Source organism: Nanorana parkeri, unplaced genomic scaffold (genome assembly GCF_000935625.1).
Source record: "Nanorana parkeri isolate BGI_ZX_2015 unplaced genomic scaffold, ASM93562v1 scaffold234, whole genome shotgun sequence".
NCBI lineage: Eukaryota > Metazoa > Chordata > Amphibia > Anura > Dicroglossidae > Nanorana > Nanorana parkeri.
This window is the reverse complement of record NW_017306502.1, coordinates 287,476-310,035: the sequence shown is the minus strand read 5'-3', so window position 1 is coordinate 310,035 and position 22,560 is coordinate 287,476. Positions and strand designations below refer to the sequence as shown.

Sequence of the window (22,560 nt, the reverse complement as noted above, 5' to 3'; positions counted from 1 at the left end):
TTATGATTACTTGTTGTAGACCTTGTGCTTCAATTTTTTTGGATATTGTGCCAATAAAAGGAGAAGAGATGCAGGGTAAAAATGAACCCATTAGCAACATCCTTGAGACCAAATATAATATGAATCCACTAGACAAACTACCTGTACAATCATCCACTGTGCCACCAGAATAAAATGTATTTCCTAGTCACAATAAATGAATGACAGAAAAGGCAAATAAATGAACACATAAAAGAAATTATATATAAAAAATAAAATAGTAAAATATTGGTCAGGTTAAGCTTTGATTTAATTCAGAATTTACAGGGCATTTTTTTTTCTCTTTTTCTTTTTAACTTTCATTCAAATGGAATATTCTTGATTTTCGTAGAGGTCCCCAAAAACCTTTTATTATATAACTCTTAAAATTTTGTGCATTGTTAACAATTACATATGCATAAGAGAGGAAAAAAATTCCTTACAACTTAATTATACATTAATACTCTCTTGACAACACAGACCCAAAATGGAGGGAAAACGGAAAAATAAAAATTGATATAACCCTTCCCTGTTTACAACAAAAATTAAATTGAGACAAAATTACAAACACATTTCACTACATGATTATTAATAAAAATCAGTTTCTTTTTATAAAGTTGCCCAAAATGCAAGGGATGTGCATAGGTTTACAACTCGGTTATAATAATTTTATTTAATTCCCTCGGGTACGGTTTCCCATGAACGGAATGTATGTTTCTGTAAGTTACAGTTTTGTTCAACACAGACACACCAACAGTATAAACGCTTGCGACTGTCCACATGCATTAAGACCCGGTTTTAAATCTCTATATTGTTTACAGACCTCTTCAAAGAGACAGTATCAAATAAAACTATTATTGTAAGCAGTAAATGAAAAAGGCCATTAAATATGTGGTATCTCCTCTTTCAATAGATGGCTATTTAGTGTAAATCAATTAAATATGCCTTTACTATTGGCCCACTGACTCTAAAACATAGTGTTTCATCCCTGCTAAATTAATGAAAACTCCCATTATTAAAATAGATTATAGAAAGCAGCATATCACTTGTGCAGTTTTCAGAGGCCTTTGAAAAAAAGCTATGGTTTTAAAAAATATAACATTCCAAAGAATTGAATAATGCAGATATTTAAAAAAATGTATGGTTTAACACAAAGGAAAGAAAAAAAGAAAAAAGAAAGATACTGTCTCTTTAAAATGTAAATTTGCTCAGTTCATTTCCATCTATTAGGACATAACAATAATTATAAATTCAGGTCACACTACATTTAGGTAGTCTCTAGGGGCCAGGACCAGTTGACATATGCCAACAAAGAGGTTTCTCCAAGTACTGCACGAGGTGGTTTAGAAGTAATAAAATGCCAATAGTTCTCGAGCATGGTCTAATACACCCAGGACACTGGAACCCACTGTGGTGCTGTGCACACAAGCTCAATGGCTTCCTCCAGATGTCTAATAGTTTCATCAATTTCATTGTTGATAATTGTTAGATCAAAGTAGTGTGCATATGTTCTCTGGAGGATCTCGGACTCTTTCTGCAGGCGTTGAAGAGATTCATCCTGTAAAATGAAAAAGCAAAAGATAAAATCAGTAACTAAAATCCAAAGAAGTGGGGCTGGAACACATTTCATGTCCAAGATCCAACGGTCATTGAGTGATTTTGAGATTTAAGGTACAAAGTTCTTAGCACCTGCAGCTATTTTGTATAAATAACCAACCCAACCTCTTTATTTTTACAAATATTCTTATCTTGAGACAACCCCATCTTATTTAATGAAACAATATTAAAAGCAATTATTTGATACAGGCACATATATTGCAAACACATATCATACATAGTTACAAAATGGACCTGTGTAGATGGGCTTTTGTTTGCATTAGATCTACTCTGCCCATAGATGTCAATGGGAATGTAAAAGCAACTTTAAACAGGTTGTCGCACCTTGGAGGTGAGCTGCCTGTCAATTAACTGTAAATGATCTCAGAAACCTCTAAATGGATCTATAATTCCAGCAGAACGTACATAAGATGTAGGGCTGCAACAACTAATCGACATAATCGATTATTGAAAAAGTTGTCAACTTTTTCAATCATCGATTAATCGGCTTCTGATAGGTTGGCCCTGTTCACGTCTCCACAGGGGGTGCTGGGATTTGTATTCCTCTATAGCTGATGGTACATTGTGCTGTATATTAAACAATGTACCATCAGCTATAGAGGAATACAAATCCCAGCAATACATTGTACACTGTATGTATAACGTATTGCTGGGATTTGTTGTATCCCTATGTAGCTGGTGGTATTCTGCATTAATAATACATTATACAGCGCCATGTAGAATAACACCAGCTGTAGATGAGTACAACAAATCCCAGCAATAATAAATTATACAGTGGTGCAATGCCAAATACCACTAGCTATAGAGGACTACAACACCCAGCAATAGTACATTATACATCGCAATGCGGAATAACGCCAGCTATAATGTATTGCTGGGATTTGTTGTATTCCTCCTATAGCCGGTGCCATTCTGCATTCATTGCTGTATAATTTTACACTTTTCATTTCACTATATTGCACACCACACTTTTTTTCTTTTTTACTTCCACCGCTCCAAGCTTGCTCCTGTGATGCACTGCAATCTCAATACAAACTAGTAGTCCCATCACTGGAGCCATTCTTTTAATTCTTTTTAATCCGATTAATCGAACTTAATAAATCGGCTAACTAATCGATTTTGAAAATAATCGTTAGCTGCAGCTCTAATAAGATGCATTTGCCCATCGATACAGGCTGAGGCACAGGTGGTCTCAATAAATATACACTGTGAGACGATCTAGTACCTATAGTATGGGGAATATTAAAACGAACAGATTCAGTTGTTCACAGTTAATGCCACAAATCAGAGTGGGGCACATTCTATAATGTTCTACCAGTCCCAGCAAAATAGCACGTGTAATCTAAATTATGTTGAGAGCTGAATCTAAGGAACAAGAAATGAAATTGTATTTTAAAGTATTGTCTTTAAATGCAAAGTTCAGGCATACAGGTGAAACTCGAATAATTAGAATATCGTGCAAAAGTTCATTTATTTCACTAATGCAACTTAAAAGGTGAAACTAATATATGAGATAGACTCATTACATGCAAAGCAAGATCGTTCAAGCTGTGATTTGTCATAATTGTGATGATTATGGCTTACAGCTCATGAAAACCCCAAATCCACAATCTCAGAAAATTAGAATATTACATGCAATCACATGTGGAAACTTCACACTGGACTTCAAGCATCTTGCAGTGTGTGCCTCTCCATTCTTCCTGCAAGATGTTTGAAGTCCAGTGCCTCCTCTAATGCAAAGATGCCTCCTCTAATGCAAACAATATTTTAATTATTGGAGTTTCACCTGTATATGGCAGCCCACAAGCTGCCATTTCCCTGCAACTGCAAATCAACATAAGTAGAAAAGTCATTATATAGTGAGCAATGAATCCACCCCAACCTGGCAAATAATGAATAATACAAGAAAAAGTGTGTATGTAAAGCACAACATTATAAAATGGTAAATAAAAAATAAATCCCAAGCACAGTTCTGTCCTATTTTGTGGCATAACCTTTTCTTCTACACATGTCCGGAAATCAAGGGAGATAGGGGGAATGATGTGATGGAAATGGGGCAGACACTGAACACCTTTGTAGGACAGGACAAGACAGCGGTAGCAGCTAACTTAGGGTGACTGTCACTTAATGTGAAAAGTCAGCTAACTGTGACGTGTAATATGAGTTCTAAAAAAGTGCAACATTCATTTTTTATTTTCTTTACAGGCGTATTACTGTAGAACCAGAACAGGTTTAATGGATACATTTTCTAACAAATTATGATTAATACTGTAATGAGTCATTCTATCCGTATTTATTTCTGTTATATGGAATTTATGGTTCTGGTGCAATAAAGTGATTTATTGTGAATGCAACCGTGGACACAAAGAGAATGCAAAATATTTTGGCGGCCATAGGCTTGTTTACCCAATATAAAATCTGTTTTTCAGAGTTATAACAACAGAGGATTCAAGTTTTTTCAATGTGAGATTTCAATTGCCAAGTAACATAAATGTTAACAGTCTGTTGCAAATGAGCCCACAGTCTGCAAGTGGTAAAACTCACACCACTTAGAGATCAGAAATTGTGCTATGCAACTGAGACCTCTCTTTGGATTTTAAAAGCAGGTTTTACATTTAGCCCCTTTTGTTTAAACAAAAAAACAGATTACTGCAGAATTTGCAAATATTACTTGAAGTTGAGATGCCCTTCCATGTCTAGTCATAAAGCTGACTGAGCAGTGTGCCGTTTCCATAACAGCTAGCACTGAAGCCACCCAAACAGTATTCACTGTATGACAGACTTTGATTTTACACCGCAAGCTCCTTTAGTACCAGTGACTGATGCCATTGGTCTGATGGTTTTTATTAGGAGCAGCATAACATGTTGAGGCTTATATAAAATAATAAACATGGAAAACTATAGCAGAGTGGTCCACTGGCTTGGAAACCTAAACGCCTAACAGGCTAGGCAGAACACTAGCTATACTTTTTGCAAATTAAAAGCAACTTTTTTTTTTAATCTAATCCATTCAATCTTTGCCATTATCTGACCTATCTAACATATACTTCGGCTAAGTCCTGACAGTGTACAGGGCCAAAAAGAAATACTGCTAGCCAAATAGCGAGGACCATTTGCTGCAAACAGGTTCATTTAGGATGGTGCTATACAAAGCTTTCTGGGCAATTTTAATAAAGATGGATACCCTTGACTGAGGATTTAAAGAGCAGATGAAACTCATGGAAACTCCCTCCTCATGCTAAACAATTAAAAACCATAAATGCATGACCAACCAAAACTGTTCTCAACATTGCACACACAACTTAATGGCTGTATTAAGTGCTCTTCTATCGTGTCAATTCTACATCACTGTGAATCAAGTTCATGCTCTTCAAGTACCAAATTTATGACAGGACTGCCATTACCTTCTATAGTGATGTCTATCTGCACAGTGCACATGCTGGGCTTGATTCACTGTGATCTGTTGTTTACAGGGCATAGGTGCAGAGCTAAATGCAGCCCTGCAGTCAGTGTTGTAAACATTTTAGTAGGGCTGTGCAAATTAACGATTAATTTCTCGATTAATCGTTAATCTTTTTGATCGATTCAATTTTTTTTGATCGCTAATGAAAATACTCACCTCTCTGTCGGCTTCCGGGAGTCCCGTCGGAGATCCGGATGACGTCATGGACATCGACGTACTCCTTCCCCAAGTGGCTCCGTCGGCTAACGAAGGGAAGGGGGGAGGAGTCCGGTGACGTCGCTGTCCCCAAGTGGCTCCTTCGGCTAACGAAGGGAGGGGGAGGGAGGAGTCTGGTGACGTCGATGTCCCCAAGTGGCTCCGTCGGCTAACGAAGGGAAGGGGTCCGGTGTCATCGATGTCCGTGACGTCACCTGACTCCTCCCCCTTACCTTCGTTAGCTGACGGAGCAACTTGGGCCGGTGAGTTTGCCCAAGAAATTTTCTGCACGAGTGCCAGCCAAGTCATTGGCCTATACACCATACAGAAAAGCAATGAAGTAAGAAAATGAACTAGGATCACTCTAATCCAGCACGTTATTATTCTGAGTTGCCCCACTCAAGTGGCGGCCATATTGAGTGGGGCACGTGAGATTAATAACGTGCTGGATAAGTGTGATCCTACTTCATTTTATTACTTCATTGCTGTGCTATATGTGTATAGGCAAATGTAGTTGGATCTGTATGTGCGTTATAATTAAATCGATGACATTTTTTTTCGATTAATCGAACACGAAAATTTTAAATCAGTAACAGCCCTAGGTACCAGATGCAATTAACGTTTGTAATGTTAAGGATGAGGTAGGGAATATTCTGTAGCTTTACTGTTGACGTACAACTGTACTTAAATGTTTGTTTAAAAAAACAAAAAAAACAAAACAAAAACGATCTTAACACAATATTTTAAAAGCAACAGCCAAGGGGAAGAGGCATCTAACTAGCAAAATCTACAAAAGCTACCATCAGGTTCTGCTGTACAAACCCCTCTCTGGTACTTACAGGTAATTTTCTGCACCATCGTGGAAGCTTAGCAAAATGTGCAAGTGTGTAAGTAAAAGGGAAAGAATAATTCAGGAAAACACAAAACAAAATTAAAAGAAGAACATAAACCACTGGATAACAGAAATGAAAAATAAAGACACCCTGCCAAAACAATTACATTAGCTGATTGGGCAGCCTTTAACTAAAATGATAGACATCTATTTTGTCCTATATGAAGATCCATATTACCCTGGTTATTCCCATTGCTATGCCCATTAGTACTGTGAAAGTCCCACTGATTTCATGGGAATCTGACAGCTTGGCACAATAGCAGCACACTCAGGGAAGGTTGTCACCAAAGTAACCTTATAGGACTGGATCTTCACCACCTAGCTGAAAAGGCAAGCGCAACATTATGAACAGAGTTTCCATCCTAAGCAAAATGTAATAAGAAAAACTAAAAAAATGGTATGCGCTGAAGGAAATAAATATGGCTGACCATTTTCAATAATAACTAAATTGTAGGTGCCTTGATGTATAAATTAACATCACATATTATAAAAAATTAAAGTACAAAACGGATTGATTCTCTTCCACTCTGTGTTGCTGCATGAGTAACTTTTAGACATTAAAGATTCTTAAAGGTCATGCATAGTGTTTTTGTTGGGTGGGACTGCAGTTTCACAAGGGGCACCACCATGCATTCTGTATATTACATTAAATATTACATTTGGCAGGAACTGTAGACAGGGATGTATGTTGTGTGGATGGTTCAAAGGTATAGTTCTGGGTGAGAACAGGGAGCTGGAAGCATATGTAAGAAACAAAACTACCTTACTCCTGAGGAGACATCCCCACTATAACATGGCCTCTGGATTCATGCACGACTTCTCACTAGTGGCTAAGAATGATAATACTCCATAATACAATGGAAATGTGAAGATGATTCTATGGTTTCCGGTTACTCGCTATAAGACAAGCGAGTGGTTTAATGCACTACAGCAATGGCTGAAACACAAAAAGCATTGGGATGGTAGGCTGTGCCCCCTGAATGTATTTTATGAGTTAATTTCCATCTTTGGCTTGAGCGTACTTTTAAGGCTCATATACCGTATTTTTCCATCTATCAGACGCCCCCACGTATAGGACGCCCCCCACTTTTCTTACCCAAAATTCAGAAATCAATATTTCCCATGCTCTTTGGCATAACTGATTACATCCAGTTTACATTTTGCAGAGTAAGACAGCTGCTTCCTGGTACCGGTATTTTTTTTGTTTTCTGACATTTTTATGGGCTCAGAATGCTCCGACATTACCCCTCCCTGTTGCATCTGGGCACTGGCTACAGGCTTTCCGCAGCATCAGCTGACGTCGGGTACATAAGGCTCATGATTGGAGGAAACCTGTTAGCTTGTCTCTGCAATCGGAATTTTCGCTCGTGAGGCTAGTTTGCAGAGGTATCGGCAGTTTCACAACCACGGTTCTCCTCTCGGCCCCCTGTGTATAAGACGCCCCTCCATTTTTAGGTAAATATTTTTATGAAAAAGTATAGTCTTATACACGGAAAAATACAGTATAATTTTTTTAAGAAAATAAACCATCAACCTTAAAGTATTAATATCATGGAAAATAAATTTAATGTAAAGCCCAACCATTAAAACTCTTACAGCAGTAGCTAAAATAGAAAAACTTTAAAAGGCTAAATATGACATAATGGCATAGTAAAGAAAAAGGAAATCCTAAGCTTACCTCGGTGATGCTTGGGGTTATTGTGGGTGCAGCAATAAAGACCACAAAAGGAGCAAATTCTGCTGTTCTCAGGACTTTAAGAGCCTAGAAAAAAAAGGACAGCCACCTGATTAGTCTAAGAGCATCTACACAAAGATTATCTTCTTCCCTACAATTCATCAATCTGAATAAAAAGTAAACAGATCTCAAAGCTACAAAGTATCTTAGAAAACATAATTCTTATAAGGTAAGATAGCAAAGTAAACAAATATTATCTAATGTTTGCCCAAATTAAAACATACAAAAAAAACAAACCAGAAGCCATAGCTATTTGTTAGGACCAGACAGCTTAAGTTTGACAGACATGGGTGTGACAGTAGGTTGCATAGACAGACCCACAAGGGAGAACAAGGTCTTTAAGCTTTTATCTTCATGGTCCTTGAAGACTGGGACATGAAGATTGTTAACATTTTTTTTAAAGCAGGGTCCACAACTGGGATTGTCCATTTCTTTAGGAACTCTTCTTTAACAGGGTATTGCTGAGGAACATTTTTGGAGGGACAAACACCTTATCAGGGTGGGAACAGTCACTGTACATAACAGGCTGTACAAACAAGTGTACAGGGAATGTTTTTACCAGTCCAGGCATCCAAACTTATAACCGCTTGTCAAGGTCGATGCAGGTTAGTCCAGGTGGAGGCATATATGCCCTGCATCAATAAGGATAGAACAGTATCCTATATTTGGGAGAAATGTCAACAGATTGAACCTCCTCTTGTGATGACCCCCTAGGGCCAGATGAGGTACCATCCTCACCCTCCTCTTCAGGGAGGAAGGTTGGAAACAGACTATAGGGAAGAGGAGGAGGGGGCATGCTTGCGGCCCCTGCAGTCTGTTACCGTATGAGTTTATGTCAAATCTTCATAAGACATATGTATATAGTTTTATTTCTTGTTTTAAATATTTCCCCTGAGGTGTTGATAGCTTGTAGGGAAATAAAATCTTTGTTGTGTTTATCACTGTGGAGGGGAGTAGCAGGCCCAATGAATTGCAAATAGGGTCATCGTTGAGCCCAGGCGTGTCCAGATAATTACCATAGAGGTGCAACTTCAGTATCCTGTTTAACAGGAGCCAAGACCCTTTGATCTAATAATATGTAGACTGACCAATCGTAGAGAGGGGTGTGGAGTTGTAAAGAGGGTCTTGGAAACCCTCCAATCTCCATTAGGCCTTGGGAGACAACCAATTGGGAGACTTGCAATGCATCCTTATGGACACCAGGGGTATATTAATGACTGGAAAAAGGAGCTCTCTCTCTTTTTCACCAGGATGGGGCCTCATGTGACGATTAATGGGTAACTATACATATAATCTTTCACCCACTTAACTGTATGTCTGTGTGTCTGTTAGATACCAATGTCTGGGTATTTGGAATGTTTAAATCTTTTCTTTGTATGTTGTAGTTAAATAGATTGTTGGTTCATTGTATTTAAGTCTTGATACTATATACCAATAAATTCTGTTATTGTGTTGAGCTCAAAAATCTCATGAATGAATCCTTAGAATCTCAAACCTGTAAGTGTGAATGCTTATATAGCGGTTCATAACTTAAAATAGTAATTCAGGTAACAAGTCTGAGGCTTCCAAGATAGCTGAAATTTTCCTATAGATTCAGACATTGAAGCACAAAATTCCTCCCTAGATATGTAGGGTGAAGAAGGTGTCCCTGAAGAGGTTAAGGGGAACTCTTAAGAAGGCAGGCACACAGACTGAGGAACACAGCTGGGGCTAGAAGTGTCAGAACCGATGAGGGCCCCCCCAAGAAAAGCAGGCAAGGATGGGTTATGCATCCTATGAGAATCACTTCAGACAGCTGGGAGTCCCAATGTCCAGAAATCGCCTGTGCCGAATAGAGCAGTGAAAATGGAGAACTGCATCCGTGTGGTTGGTATGTGTGCTCCTGTGGTCCAAAATGGTGTGCATATGCGCAGTAAGCCTAATCGGAATGGATGCCGATGAATCTTGATTGTAGTATTGTTTTAGACATTGTAGCTCCACATCGTGGTTCTATATTAGTTCATAGCCCAGTATAAAAGTTTGGGTCATGAAGTAGACAAAGATTATGAAAATAATCAGTGGCTGTTCTGTATATAACAAAATATGGTCACATAATATAACAATACAGTAATGCAGGAAAGGCAGAGAGAATTCATCTGACAATCTGCCAGGTATAGTGCTGAGCCGGAGAGCTTAAAAAGGAGAGGATAGGTATAATTATTATTGCACATATTTGTTGGAGACAAGGGCTGCGGTGAGGCTTGCAGCAGTAGGTAACCAAGCCGTAAAAGACATAGGCACTTAAAGACTTACAAAACAGCAATTCCTTGTTACACAAAGTGTAACTGCACCTTTGGCAGAAAATATGCTGATGTCAGAAATAATAAAATAATAACTACAACTTCAGATATATTAAAAGTTACCTGAGGTTCTACATCAAGTATTGCAATAAGTCCCTGTTCATGGATCTTTCGTATTGTTTCCAGTTTTGTCCCATACATAGCATCCTCATGGCTGCCATATTCCAAGTATTCATTGTTGGAGATATCTTGCATCATTTGGTCATGAGATACAAAGAAGTAATTCTTCCCATTTTCTTCATCTTTCTTTGGAGGTCTTGTTGTGTCTGAAATTTGAGACAAAACCAATGCACTAAAACTCTTGCCAAAGTACTTTTATTTTAATTACAAACATATCTATTAGCTATACAGAACTGCTTACATACTTTTTTCCTTCAGTGACCATTATTGCTGAAAATATTTGTATAAGCAAATGTAAATTGTTTTGTGGATTAAAACACTTTTCATATGCACAAAATCATAATGAGCAACGTATAACAGATGTCTGTTGGTGTTTGTAGGTGTCAATATCTTCTAAAGTGTCCCAAGACACAAAACCCTGACTTTGCAATGCAAGGTAATGGTTGGCCTGCTTCTCCCTCATGCATAACCACTGGTTCTTATATGACTGCTTAAAGTCTCCACCAGAAGCAGATGTGACAGAGTGAAGATACAGGACAAAGTTGTTACCCTATAACAGGAAGCAATTAAACAAGGACCTATACAGTACATTTCTGCAATACTATATTTTATCTCCTTATAAACTCTGCAAGTATAGAAAACTCCACCAATCTCCACCCCTCGCTGTCCCACTCAATATGCATATTATTTTTCAGCAAACAATGCTGCTGACTTGGTTCTTAAGGACATGACCACACACAGTGTGCAGGGAAATTGCTTTTGGAGATGTAGTTCTGGGGGGTGTGGCGGCAAAGTCAATAGGAACTAAGCTCCCAGCAGCTGCCCCTGCACGGATTTAAAAGTCTGGTGATGGTCATAGGGAATTATAAAAGCTGTCTCTTGATACAGAAACAAGTAAAAAACAAAAAACAATGCTGGGACATGCTGTAGAGGGAGGTTTGGGGTTAAATCTGGATATTGCCTGGCCACACTCTTTAATGCAAACTATAGATTAAACATGATTGGAAGTTACTTTTGAAATTACCTTAACAAGTCAAAGATAAGACAGGCATGTCAAACCAACAGTGGGATGTACTGAGTGAATTTTCAAATGGCCAGAAAATTATTATAGCACTTCAGTAAGTAACATAATAGTAACTTACGACGTTATCCCAAAGAAAGGGAGCATTTTCTAAAGTATTTAGAAGCAACATTATGTAAACATGATGTAAAGGAATGTAGTTATTAACTGGAGAAATGCTGGGGGCATTATCCAATTTAATCCTTAAACTAAGAGCCGCAAAGGAGTGAAAGGGCCACAACACTAGTTTAACATGTCAATTAGAGGTGCTTTAAGATAATTTTTTTTTTGAACAATAAAAAATCCAATCACTCAATATTTTATGAAATCTGAACTCCAATATTTCACATTACAGTACTTACGTGGGATAGGGTAAGCAAATCTGTCAGGATGTTTAGTAATTAGTGTATTCTTTATGTGTCGTCTGCCAACACCATGTGCACCTAGTAAAAAAATAAATAAATAAAAAAAATAAATAAAAAGGTAAAATAAATTAAGATTACAATTTGTTTCATTGAAGCTGCCAGAACAAGAACTTCAGGCAAAATACATTACCTAGAAGGACTAGTGTTTTCCTTTTGAAGGCAGGCAGTTTAACTACTTCTTCATAAGTGACGAGATCTAATTGATCAAAAACTAAAGAGAAAAAAACCCAACACATTAGAACATTTCTCTAAGATATCATATCATTGTTCAATTATCTTAACAGTGATAGAGTCTCAACCAAAATGCTAATTCTCACACCCGTGACCACTTATATTTTAATGTATTAATGGTAATTTGTACTCATCTTGCTGGGTATTTTGCAGCACATATCAAATACTCTAAAGAATTAGAAATTAGAAGGAATATCTATCTACCTGACTGTACAGTCTCTAGAACTCTATTTGTATATGCAGTTTCCAAATCCCTGTAACACATGTACAGTATATCTACATAGCAGTGAGAAGTGTACTGGAGATGCAAATTATGGGTACACAAACAGCAAATTGGTTTTCTACTGTTTAAACGCAGATTGTGCAAAACTACAACTAGGAGATTTGAAATTTGATAATCATAACTGAGGAATAAATGCAAAACATATGTGGAGGACACTTGTATTGGAATAATTTCATAAGGTTAAACCTACAACTAAATATTATATTATATTACTATAGTATTGCCGCTGCAACAAGTATATACACAGCCAGTTGTGACTCTGTAAACTGGTTGGGCCTATTTATCTGTGTTTTGTATGGACAAATGTCTCTAAGTTTAAAAGTACCCATAGACATGAGATCGCAGTCACTTGGGGTAGATCACGTGATACTCTCATATCTCCTGGCTCCAGTGGGTACCACAAGCCATGCATTCTGTATGCAGCTCGCTCTTCTCATCCTCTTCTATCATGTTTACAGCAGCTCTGGCAGACACAGGTAACTAAGCAAGGCTGGATCATGCCAGTGCATCTGACCACCTTCTCAAGCTTATGGACACCTTTATGTTTCGCACTGCCAGCTATGTACGAACGTGTCCGTTACAATAAATATTTTAACTGAATTTGATTTTAAAATGCAATCAAACTATTACCTAAATATTTGAATTCTTGGCATTTCTGCTGGCTTACTGGAGCATACAAATTTACTGTATACATAACTGCAGGTGGCACAAGTCGTAATTGATTACAAAGACATTTTTTCAGCAGGGCCTTCGAATAGTAAAGTAGACCTCCACACATAATTTGGAAGCAAAGTCATTGCAAAGCTCTCATGTAAAGGTTTTTTAAAATTGTATTTGCAGTCTTGATGAGTATCATCTGCTTCCTCTAGCAACTATCATCCTGCAGCTTATATGGGGTTGGTGAACTGTCCACTAATATCAATTGATTCAAATAGACAGTGAAGTGAAAAGACTGCCAATATCATTTTACTGGGCTAAACCTTGTAGCTCAGGCTGTCTAGTAAAGAATCATTTACACGTTACATGCTCCTCTATCATAACTAATGCACAACATAAGTAGTCTTCAATCTAACTATCACCTGCGGTAAATAATTGAACTTGACAATACATGCTTAAAAAGCAATTTGGTAGAGATTGGAAAGAAAACTAAAAACGACCTTCAAGCAACTATTTAGAACAAGCAAAAAGTGATTCTTACATGCATAGTATTGTGATGCAAGGTTTTAATTTTCTAACATGCAATGATTCTTGCAAAAGGATGAACACAGTCATGCTATTTGAACTCATTTTATTCTAGAACAGTGTTTCAGGGAGATGTAATTTTCTGTATAAAATCAGAAAGTACAGGTTTTCTAGGCTGATGTTTAAAATCAGAACACTGTGGGAAAATAAATGCAAATTCAAGTTGCCATTATATCCATTTACAATGATACAAATCAGAACTCTGTGTAATGTAAATAAGCAATAGGTAAAACACTGTTCTACAATAAATCTATAGTGACTACTACAGAGGAAAAGTGAAGTGAATTCTAGTGCTCTGGAATACGCTCAGCTACTGACAACACAAGCTAAACCAGTAAATGCAGTTCCTTCATTATCTTACAGTTACTACCACAGCACATACCAGGCAGTAAGTGTGTTCGCAGCTTAAGAGTCAATATTCATTCTCAACATTGAATGGTTGGCCAGCGATTATCAAAGTGTGTGCTTAGATGATGAGAGGCTACAGCCCCACGGGCTTAGTGATGCTAAATGATTGTCTGTAGCCCATCCCATATACGGAGTAATAATTAGTGGCCTGAGTAAAACGGGTATTTAGCAAGCTTATTTACCACTTTCCAGCAGTCTACCATCTAAGCGCCCACTCTTATAATTCAGTTTAGCATCTCTTATAATTCACATGGCCCTGTCACACAACATAACACCAACAGTCTATATTACTACCCCACCAAAAGAATCCTCAAACTTGTTGAGCACATCCAGTAGACATTCTTTAACACCTCTACACTACAGCCCTCAAGGCCTTTCAAACATGGCAGGATGACAGTACCGTGAAATGCAATGCAGCCTGACTGGTTCAAAATGCTGCAACTCCCATTCTCAGCCTAATTTCTGATGAACAGTGTATTATAGAAAGCAAGTATAAATAAACAGAATAACTATACTAACAGTAGAAAAATGTACATTTTAGTATTGTGTGACTACATGCATCGCTTAACTAAAACATGGTTTCTGTATGGGCCTGAAAATTCACAATAAGTGCGCTTTCACTTCAGGACCCCAAAACAAATAAACAGCATGGTCCTGAAGTGGTTATACCAAGATTAGAGCTGCTGCATCAACTGTCATTTTGGTACCGATCTTTTTAGCCATCGCTCGTCTGTCGAGCCCCACTGGGCCTGGGACCAGCAGGGTGGATCTTTGTGGCCTAATCATAGGGAGATTAGCACACTTCCATTGTCTGATCTCCCCTCTGATCACTGAAACCGGGAAGCAACAAGGATTGTCATTTCCGGTTTCAAGCTGTCATTCCTCTGGCTGCTGCGGCCATAGAGAAGCTGATGAAGCATCATCTTTGCTTCATCAAGTCCTCTAGGTGATATTAGGGGTCTAATAGGTCCCTGATCTCTCCATAAATAGAACCTGTCATTTTCTCTATGCCATCACATAGGGGGCGTGTTCGTTTAAACAACTTTTTGGGCGTTTAAAAAAATGTTTTATAGGTCAATTTTATTTTTAACCAGTTGACATCCGCGGTGTTAAACCCTATTCCCATCTAGGCCATTTTTCAGTATTCAGCGCTGCGGTAGTTTGACTGACATTTATTCCATCATGCAACGCTGTACTGAAATTAATTGTATACCATTTTTTAGGGACAGATAGAGCTTTCTTTTGGTGGTATTTATTCACCACTACAGGTTTTATTTTTTACTATATTAAGGAAAAATTACCGGGGAAAAAAAAAAACAGTTTCCCCCTATATTAAATGATAAAACATTTATTATTACCCAATTTTTTAGTAAAATATAAAAGACGGGGTCACGTTGGGTAAAAAGACACCAAACATGTCAAGCCATAACATTGCGCGCGCGCGAAACCTCAAAAACCCCAAAATTGGCCATAGGCGACGCTTTAAAAGCTTTTACCGCTCATCAGTTTAGTGTTATCAGTGATTGATGGCCCTAAAATGATTTAGCTTTTCAGTTGTTAGCGCAGTGCTTTGCAGCACTGGGGTCCATGGTTTCCTAGCCAAAACACTGCCTGCATGCAGTTTGCATGTTGTATCTGTGCGGGGTTGTCCCTGTGAGGGTTTCCTTCGGGTACTCAGGTTTCCTACCACACTCCAAAGGGACTGTTTTGAATGTACAATTTGTAAAGAGTTTTGTAAATTGTTACCTGTAATAAATATATAAAAGTTTTGGCTGCATTTGTTTTCTTTTTTAGATCGCTTCCCCTTTATTGTTACCTGGTAATGCTGCAAATAAACATTTTGTGCCTTTGGGTCCACACTTATTACTTTGTGTATATAGTGGCAGGTATGGTCATCACACAGGCTGGACATAAAACATGTCTGCCTCTGTTCATCTCCAACACACATTTTTTTGAAAGATCAACATGTATTTTCTGAACTTGCTGAAAATATTCTTAGCTTGAAAATGGGGACCAATGCACCCATCATGTTCAAGGACTGGTAAGTTTTAATATATTACATTTTGTTTGTTTAAGGTTTAGCTACGCTTTAGCCAAGTGTGAGTAGTACAAGGCACAATGAAATGTATATGATACTATGAGGGTAATGCCACTTTTTGACATCAAGTCCCTGTTCACAAGAGGGCGTTTGTAGTTTGTATTTTTCAGCACGGAAAAGCTCTGCACAAGCCTGTAAGTATGCGCCTCTTTTTAGTTAAAACAGGGCGATGCGACGACTTTTTCCTATTCCTAATCATGCTGAGTTGCCCAAAAAAGAAGCGTGTATCTTTTTTCAGCACGCTGTACTGAGACGAGGGACGGGGGAAGATCAATTGGATTTCTTGTGCGGAGCTTTTCTGTGCTGAAAATACGAGCTACAAACGCCCTGGTGTGAACGGGGACTTCTTTCGAATTGTTTAGTAAAACAAACGTTTGCTAATTTTTCCTTTAAAGTAATAACAATTACAGCAGAAAGCAGAAATTCCAATCTAAACACTGCTGTGTTCTGCATAATCTGCATCAGGAAATAAAGTTTCCATAATATAATTTTTTCCCCAAAAACCTTTAGGAAGGAAACCTCAAAGCCCCAAATTATAGATATGGTACCAGTTTAAAATATACAACAAACAGCAACATAACCGTGACGGTTTTCGCACCAGGCAGATTGCCAAAACCGCACTTGCTAAATGATAACTTACTCTAATCAGCATTTCTACTCTATATGCCTAATTTATAGCGCTATCAAGATGAACAATATTTTAAAAGGATATCTTGAATTAGTTTTACATAGTAACCTGAATGCAAATCAGAATCCTGCAATTTTTGGGAAGCAATGCTCGACCTCCTTGCATTGTTTGCTTTTTTTTTTTAATAAGGAAACAGCATATTAAAAGGAAAGATGGCTGTATATGGGCATGGAAAAGGAGTGGGGTGGAATTCTCAGTATGTTGACTGATTGATAGGGGTTGCCATGTAAAGGTGGTCACAGACATAGCATAAGCCTGGCCTAGAGAGTAGATTCATTCTGGGACTAGAGTGGGTGAATTGGCTTAGTTTTTATTAAAGTTTATGTAGCGCTAAAACTTTTTTTTTTTTAGGTGGGAAACGGTTAAAGAGGAATTTTACCCTTATATAAAATGAAAACAAAGGCACTTTTAACAATGTTTAGTAATGGCAATATACAAACAGATGGTGACAGATATATGCAAACTTTTTATGCTTTGCATACCTTATTTTTCTGTTCCTCCCCACTCTTCTTACAGTGGGCTTTTTTTTTAAACTAAGGGCAGATTGGGTAGAGCCACCAGCAGGGGCCGGGGCTGTGCTTTGTAGTTTGTCTTCCTAGCATCCTACGCCCGCAGACAAAATGAAGATTGGGCTGTGTCTTTCAAATGAACGTAAGAGAAAATATGTTTAACTAATGAATGTAAGATAATATCATATCAGCATGCAAAGCAATACGCTGATGTGATTTTCAGTGAAAGGGGTAAAGGTCCACTTTAACACACCTGCCAGAATTTTTTTTTTTCTTGATGTGTCCTGTTGGGGAGATTTCTATTTACTTCTTATTACATGAGAACAACAGGAAGTAAGAGAAGATCTCTGCAAAGTGAGGGAATATTTCTGTTTAGACAGCCATCACTGGAGTAGGTTTACTAACTGGAAGATTTTCCATCATGTTCCATTCCTTGGACAACTCAAACAATTTTAGTTTCCAACACTTTCTGTACCAGTCATTCTCATTCAAATGGTTCATACAAATTATACATGATCTCTCACACACCAGCAATTTCAATAGAGGCTTAGTTTTATATGCAGGGATGTCAAATTCCTAACGCCCGATGCATGGGACATGCAGTTTTGGGCACCAGGCGGGTGTTTTTCTTTTTCTCTACATTGAGCCCTGCTTCAGGCAAGCAGGGCGAAATGTACATCAGGGATGCCACCGCTCATTTTGTACAAGTGATCTTGGTGGCTGTACAGCCCCCCAAGATCACTTGTAATAAGCATGCAAGTCTGTTTCTGGGGGACACCATCCATGTGTTAAATATACTATAAAAATGCAAACATTCAGCCGAAAATGCAATAATTTACAGATAGCTGTTTAAGTCTGTGCAGAATGTAGAGCAACAGAAAAGGAACTGGTGCGGTTGGTACTATTATACCAAAAAACAAAAACAAAGTATTGCAGTATTGCAGAGAGTTTTTTGCTCATAATACTAGAAAACAGCTAACTGGCCCCTGATACTCGGCAGTCATTCAAGGTTCTTGGAGCAGGATTACCTCACCTTTGGCAGAAAGCCTGATGCACAAACCATGGAATTATGTCTGACGCTAAGCACTATGTCTGACGCTAAGCACTAAAAGCTCATTAACTACAACACTGAAATCTGTACAGGGAGTTACAAAAGATCGTCATAGCAAACCAATTTTTCGGCACAACATAGATACCGGTAAACCTATGTTTTAGAACCAGCTAAGAACATCTAAAGTTACTAAAGCTTGTCCTTACCAACACTTAACTAAGCACAATAAAGCTGCACAAAAATTCAGTTACAAATAAAGAACAGCAAATGGTTAACAGGGATTGTGGAAGAATTATGAGGGTGATGCCTGTAGCTGAGAGACAAGATTTACTAGTCACACAAAATAATACAATGAATATAGCTCTACATTTAGTCATGCAAGAGTCTGATCAGCTAAAATCATTTGAAACACAGTTGAAAACTGAACAACAATATGAAAGATATCAAAGAAGAAAATAAAAGAAAAAGGAGGCATCAACACTTGACAGGTTACTTACATGCACAGAGGCCATTGGGAAAAAGACGGCATGAAAAATGTACAGGGGTAATTGAGATATGGCTTGCAAAATATTAATGAAATAAAAATTCTAAGCACAAGAAAACAATTCTTAACACAAAGCAAATTATTGACATTGACACACAGAACCTCAGAACTATTACAATTAGAAAACATTCAGGTAAGAGTTTGCTCCATACGGTTTTTTGGTTGGGCTGTGGTGTCCTTTTTTGAACTAGCCATTTGAACTCACCAAAAGTATACCAGACCCACAAGAAAAGGTCACCGATCCATTGAAGATAGAACCATGCACAGTTGTGCAGAGTAACCAGATCACACTTTGTAAAACATTAGGAAGACATATGCTTAAGAGCCTAGAATTCAGGACCTTTTTATTTATTGACGCTTCCTTAGAGCTGAAAAAGTCACTAGTGTTCTAGGGGTTCTTGTCCCTGTTAGGAGAAAACTGTAATGCACACCAGCATTTCTACATAACCCTGGATAATGAGGAATGTACCCAAAGATGTATTACTAGATGTAGACATTTTGCAATTTTAGCTTTTGTAAACCATTTTAGAGGCCCAGCTGTACCTGTGTACAGCATGCAAGATTTAGTTTTAAATGTATGCATCTAGTCTACATTGCAGGGGTAGGTAAAACTCTGGGCCTCCAGCTGTGGTGCACCTACAAATCCTATTGGGCATAGCAAGACTCTAACAGCCACAGGCATGACTCCCAGTTTGCCTACCCCTGTTCTATTACTTTTACTCAATTTGTAATAAATATAAATGATGCTCTTTGCTCCCCCAAGATGGATCATGGAGTTACACAAATACAATGGGCCTCAACTCTGATATTGTAGCAATGCACCAGGCAAAAGTCTGCCCCATGACTATGCATTAATGGAAAGATGAAGCTTGTTCAGGTGTATAAAAAAGTATTCTGCTACTCTTCACATGCAAAGTGAATTGACACAGGACTTAAAGAGCAACTGTAGCCAAAACAGTATTTAGTTGAGATACACTAGAAAAGCATCAATATATCTGGTATGTTTTTACTGCTTTTTGTGATCCCTTTGGTGATATTTCCCCTCACTTTCAAGAAATTGGCAGACAGCAAGAGAGATGAGGACACCGGTACAGGGAAGCACAGACAGTAATTATAAAATGATATTTTGTTGCAGACTGTATCTTCCTATTGGGGAGACTTCCCTTACTTCCTGTGCCCCTGAGATGCAATAATTTTCTCCACTGCTAATACAGACTGCAAAGAAAAAGCAGACATGGGTTGTGTCCTTTCTTCACTCAGTAAAAATGTCAAAAAAAAAAACCTTTTGGCTATAGTTAGGCTTTAAGAAACTGTTTTAGCAATTTCTAACTGATTCAGTATATATTTAAAAGGAGAACTATGAGGTGAGTGCTTTTCACTCACCTCATAGTTCTAGCCGACCTGTGACAATGAGACTGTCACAGGTCGGCTCAGTAGATCGGGAGGTGAGCGAACACATACCGGCGTTCGCTCACCTCTCGATCCTGTCACAGCTCCCTGCCGTGACAGGGGAGGGGCTGGATTCCCCCCTCCCTGCTCCGATAGCGCTGACTGGTGGAACGGACGGGGGGAGGGTACAGCTGGCTCTGCCTTTAGATAGGCAGAGCCAGCTGTCAGTCAAGCAGCTGGGCGGATCCCGGCACAATTGTCGGGATCTGCATCAGCGTCTCAGTATACCGCGAGCAGCTGCTCGTGATATACTGTGGCGCCTCAGTATACCGCGAGCTACAGCTTGCGGTATACTGAGCCTAGGGTGACGGGAGGACGCTAGTTTGTGTCCTCCCGTTACCCTAAGGAGAACTATGGGGAAAATACTTAACCCCATAGAATCTTCCACAAGCAAAACAACTGCCTCATGGCTGTAATTTCACTTACAATAGGAGCTTAGCATTCTGTCTTTCAAAAGTGGCTGTTGGGTGAAGTATTATATGACATTTATTCTTTGAGCCGTATATTTGCCTGGTATCAAAACCATCTAATAATCAATTAAACTTTTTCTGTAGATTAAAACTTTCAAGGAAGACATTAATACAAAAACATACAACAGTGAAAGCTGCTAATTAAAGAGCAGACAGAAGGACTGCTATAAGATTGCAGGAACATTGTTTAACATTGTTAGATCTCGTGCTTGTAGAATTGATTGTTTCCACTATAGTTTCAGTTAACTAACACATTTTGTTTGACATTTACTGTGTTGAGGAAAAAACAAAACTACCCAGTAACTCTGGAAAAGTTTCCATATAAAACAGTTCCAGGTGCTAATTTAATTATGCTAAATAGGATTGTAATTCAGCTTCCACTTTACCTGGATTTAATTAGACACCATGAAACCGCAATTAAACCAGGAAGGTAAATTGTTCACAAATTAATTTCATTCAAAGCAAAACAACCACAGCTTTTTATTTTAATAATACACCGTGGAAATGCTGGGGCTCACGTATTAACTTCTGATATATTGAAAACATGGCAAACATGAGAAAACGGTGTATTCATAATTACTGTCAAACTACAACCCTGCTTTAATACAAGTGAAATGAAAGAAAACAAATTTAAGATATGTGTCTTGTTGAAACTGACATACAAAATATTCAAAGAAAAATAAAATGTCTATCTTTAAAAGACTATGGGGCTGATTATTTACAACTGCAGAAAAGAAACGGAGAAAAAAAATACTGGCAATAGAAAGCAATTAGAATTCACATTTCATAAAAAAGCAATTGATTGGTCAATATGGTCCATGCTACTTTTTTTGTTCTTGTTCCTTTTTCTCCAGTTTTAAAGAATCAGCTCTGGAATGCCTTGGTGAAATTTGCATGGGTTAAAAAGTGGGAAGATTCCATGCTTTACAACCCATCGCCCAAGTTAAAGTGACGCTAAATTTAGGCATTAAATCTTGAAAATTTAGTAGTCAAGTACCTTATCAATAAATACAATAAATAACTGGAGCTTATTTGTGTATCACTCAGCTGTAGATCATCTCTGAATTGGTTTCGACACTGCCCTTCCTTCTGGAGGGTGGCTACTTTTTTTCTCCATGGTACCTGTGCGTGTTGTATGGTAACCACCGCTCCAAGTTCGCTCAAATGATTAACTATAATCACAATTAAAATTAGTAAACTCAACGTGAGATTGTAGTCCATCTCAGGAACAAGCGTGGAGCGGTGGCTACTTTCCAACACACACAGGGGCCATGGTGTCAGCACCAATTCAGAGATGATTTGAGGATCTACAGCTCAGTGATGTACAAATAAGGTAGAGTTTTGTCATTAGTTAAGGTACTTGAATGCATTTTTCTGTAAGAATGCAGTTTCTGCAAAAACATGTTCCAAACTCTCCAAAGTGTTACTATATAAAGGGTACCCGTGGGAATTTTGCCCAATCTAGCAATGATCCTATGTCTGTGAGTGTACTGTAAGCTGACCTGAAGGTAAAGGGAATGGTTGGAAAAGGGAAGTTAGGAAACCTGTCCTGATTGCAACTGATCCACACAGTGATACTGGCGCTTTCGAAGGACGATTGTCAAATCATGCATGCCCATCCCACGGCCCTCCTGCAATATCTGGGGCCAGCTCTAGGTATGTGTGAATAGGCACTAAAGACAAAATGTATCAGTATGGTAGCTGTGAGCATTTGAAAACACTA

The 22,560-nt window shown here is 38.2% G+C and overlaps 1 protein-coding gene across 9 annotated transcripts in view; it reads right to left on the bottom strand.

The window, feature by feature from the left end:
* Positions 1-22,560, bottom strand: part of CASK (calcium/calmodulin dependent serine protein kinase) — a 240,822-nt gene that overhangs the window by 705 nt on the left and 217,557 nt on the right. For 4 of the 9 annotated variants that reach the window (XM_018556340.1, XM_018556341.1, XM_018556338.1 and 1 more), the window contains 5 exons: positions 11,995-12,075; positions 11,802-11,882; positions 10,323-10,525; positions 7,864-7,947; positions 331-1,576 (listed from right to left, as the gene is read on the bottom strand). In XM_018556340.1, coding sequence (XP_018411842.1) covers positions 1,400-1,576; positions 7,864-7,947; positions 10,323-10,525; positions 11,802-11,882; positions 11,995-12,075 — 626 coding nt within the window. In that variant the 3' untranslated portion in view covers positions 331-1,399. Of the gene's footprint in view, positions 1-21; positions 1,577-7,863; positions 7,948-10,322; positions 10,526-11,801; positions 11,883-11,994; positions 12,076-22,560 lie in introns of those variants that run through there. The other 5 variants (XM_018556337.1, XM_018556339.1, XM_018556342.1 and 2 more) reach the window with 2 other exon arrangements.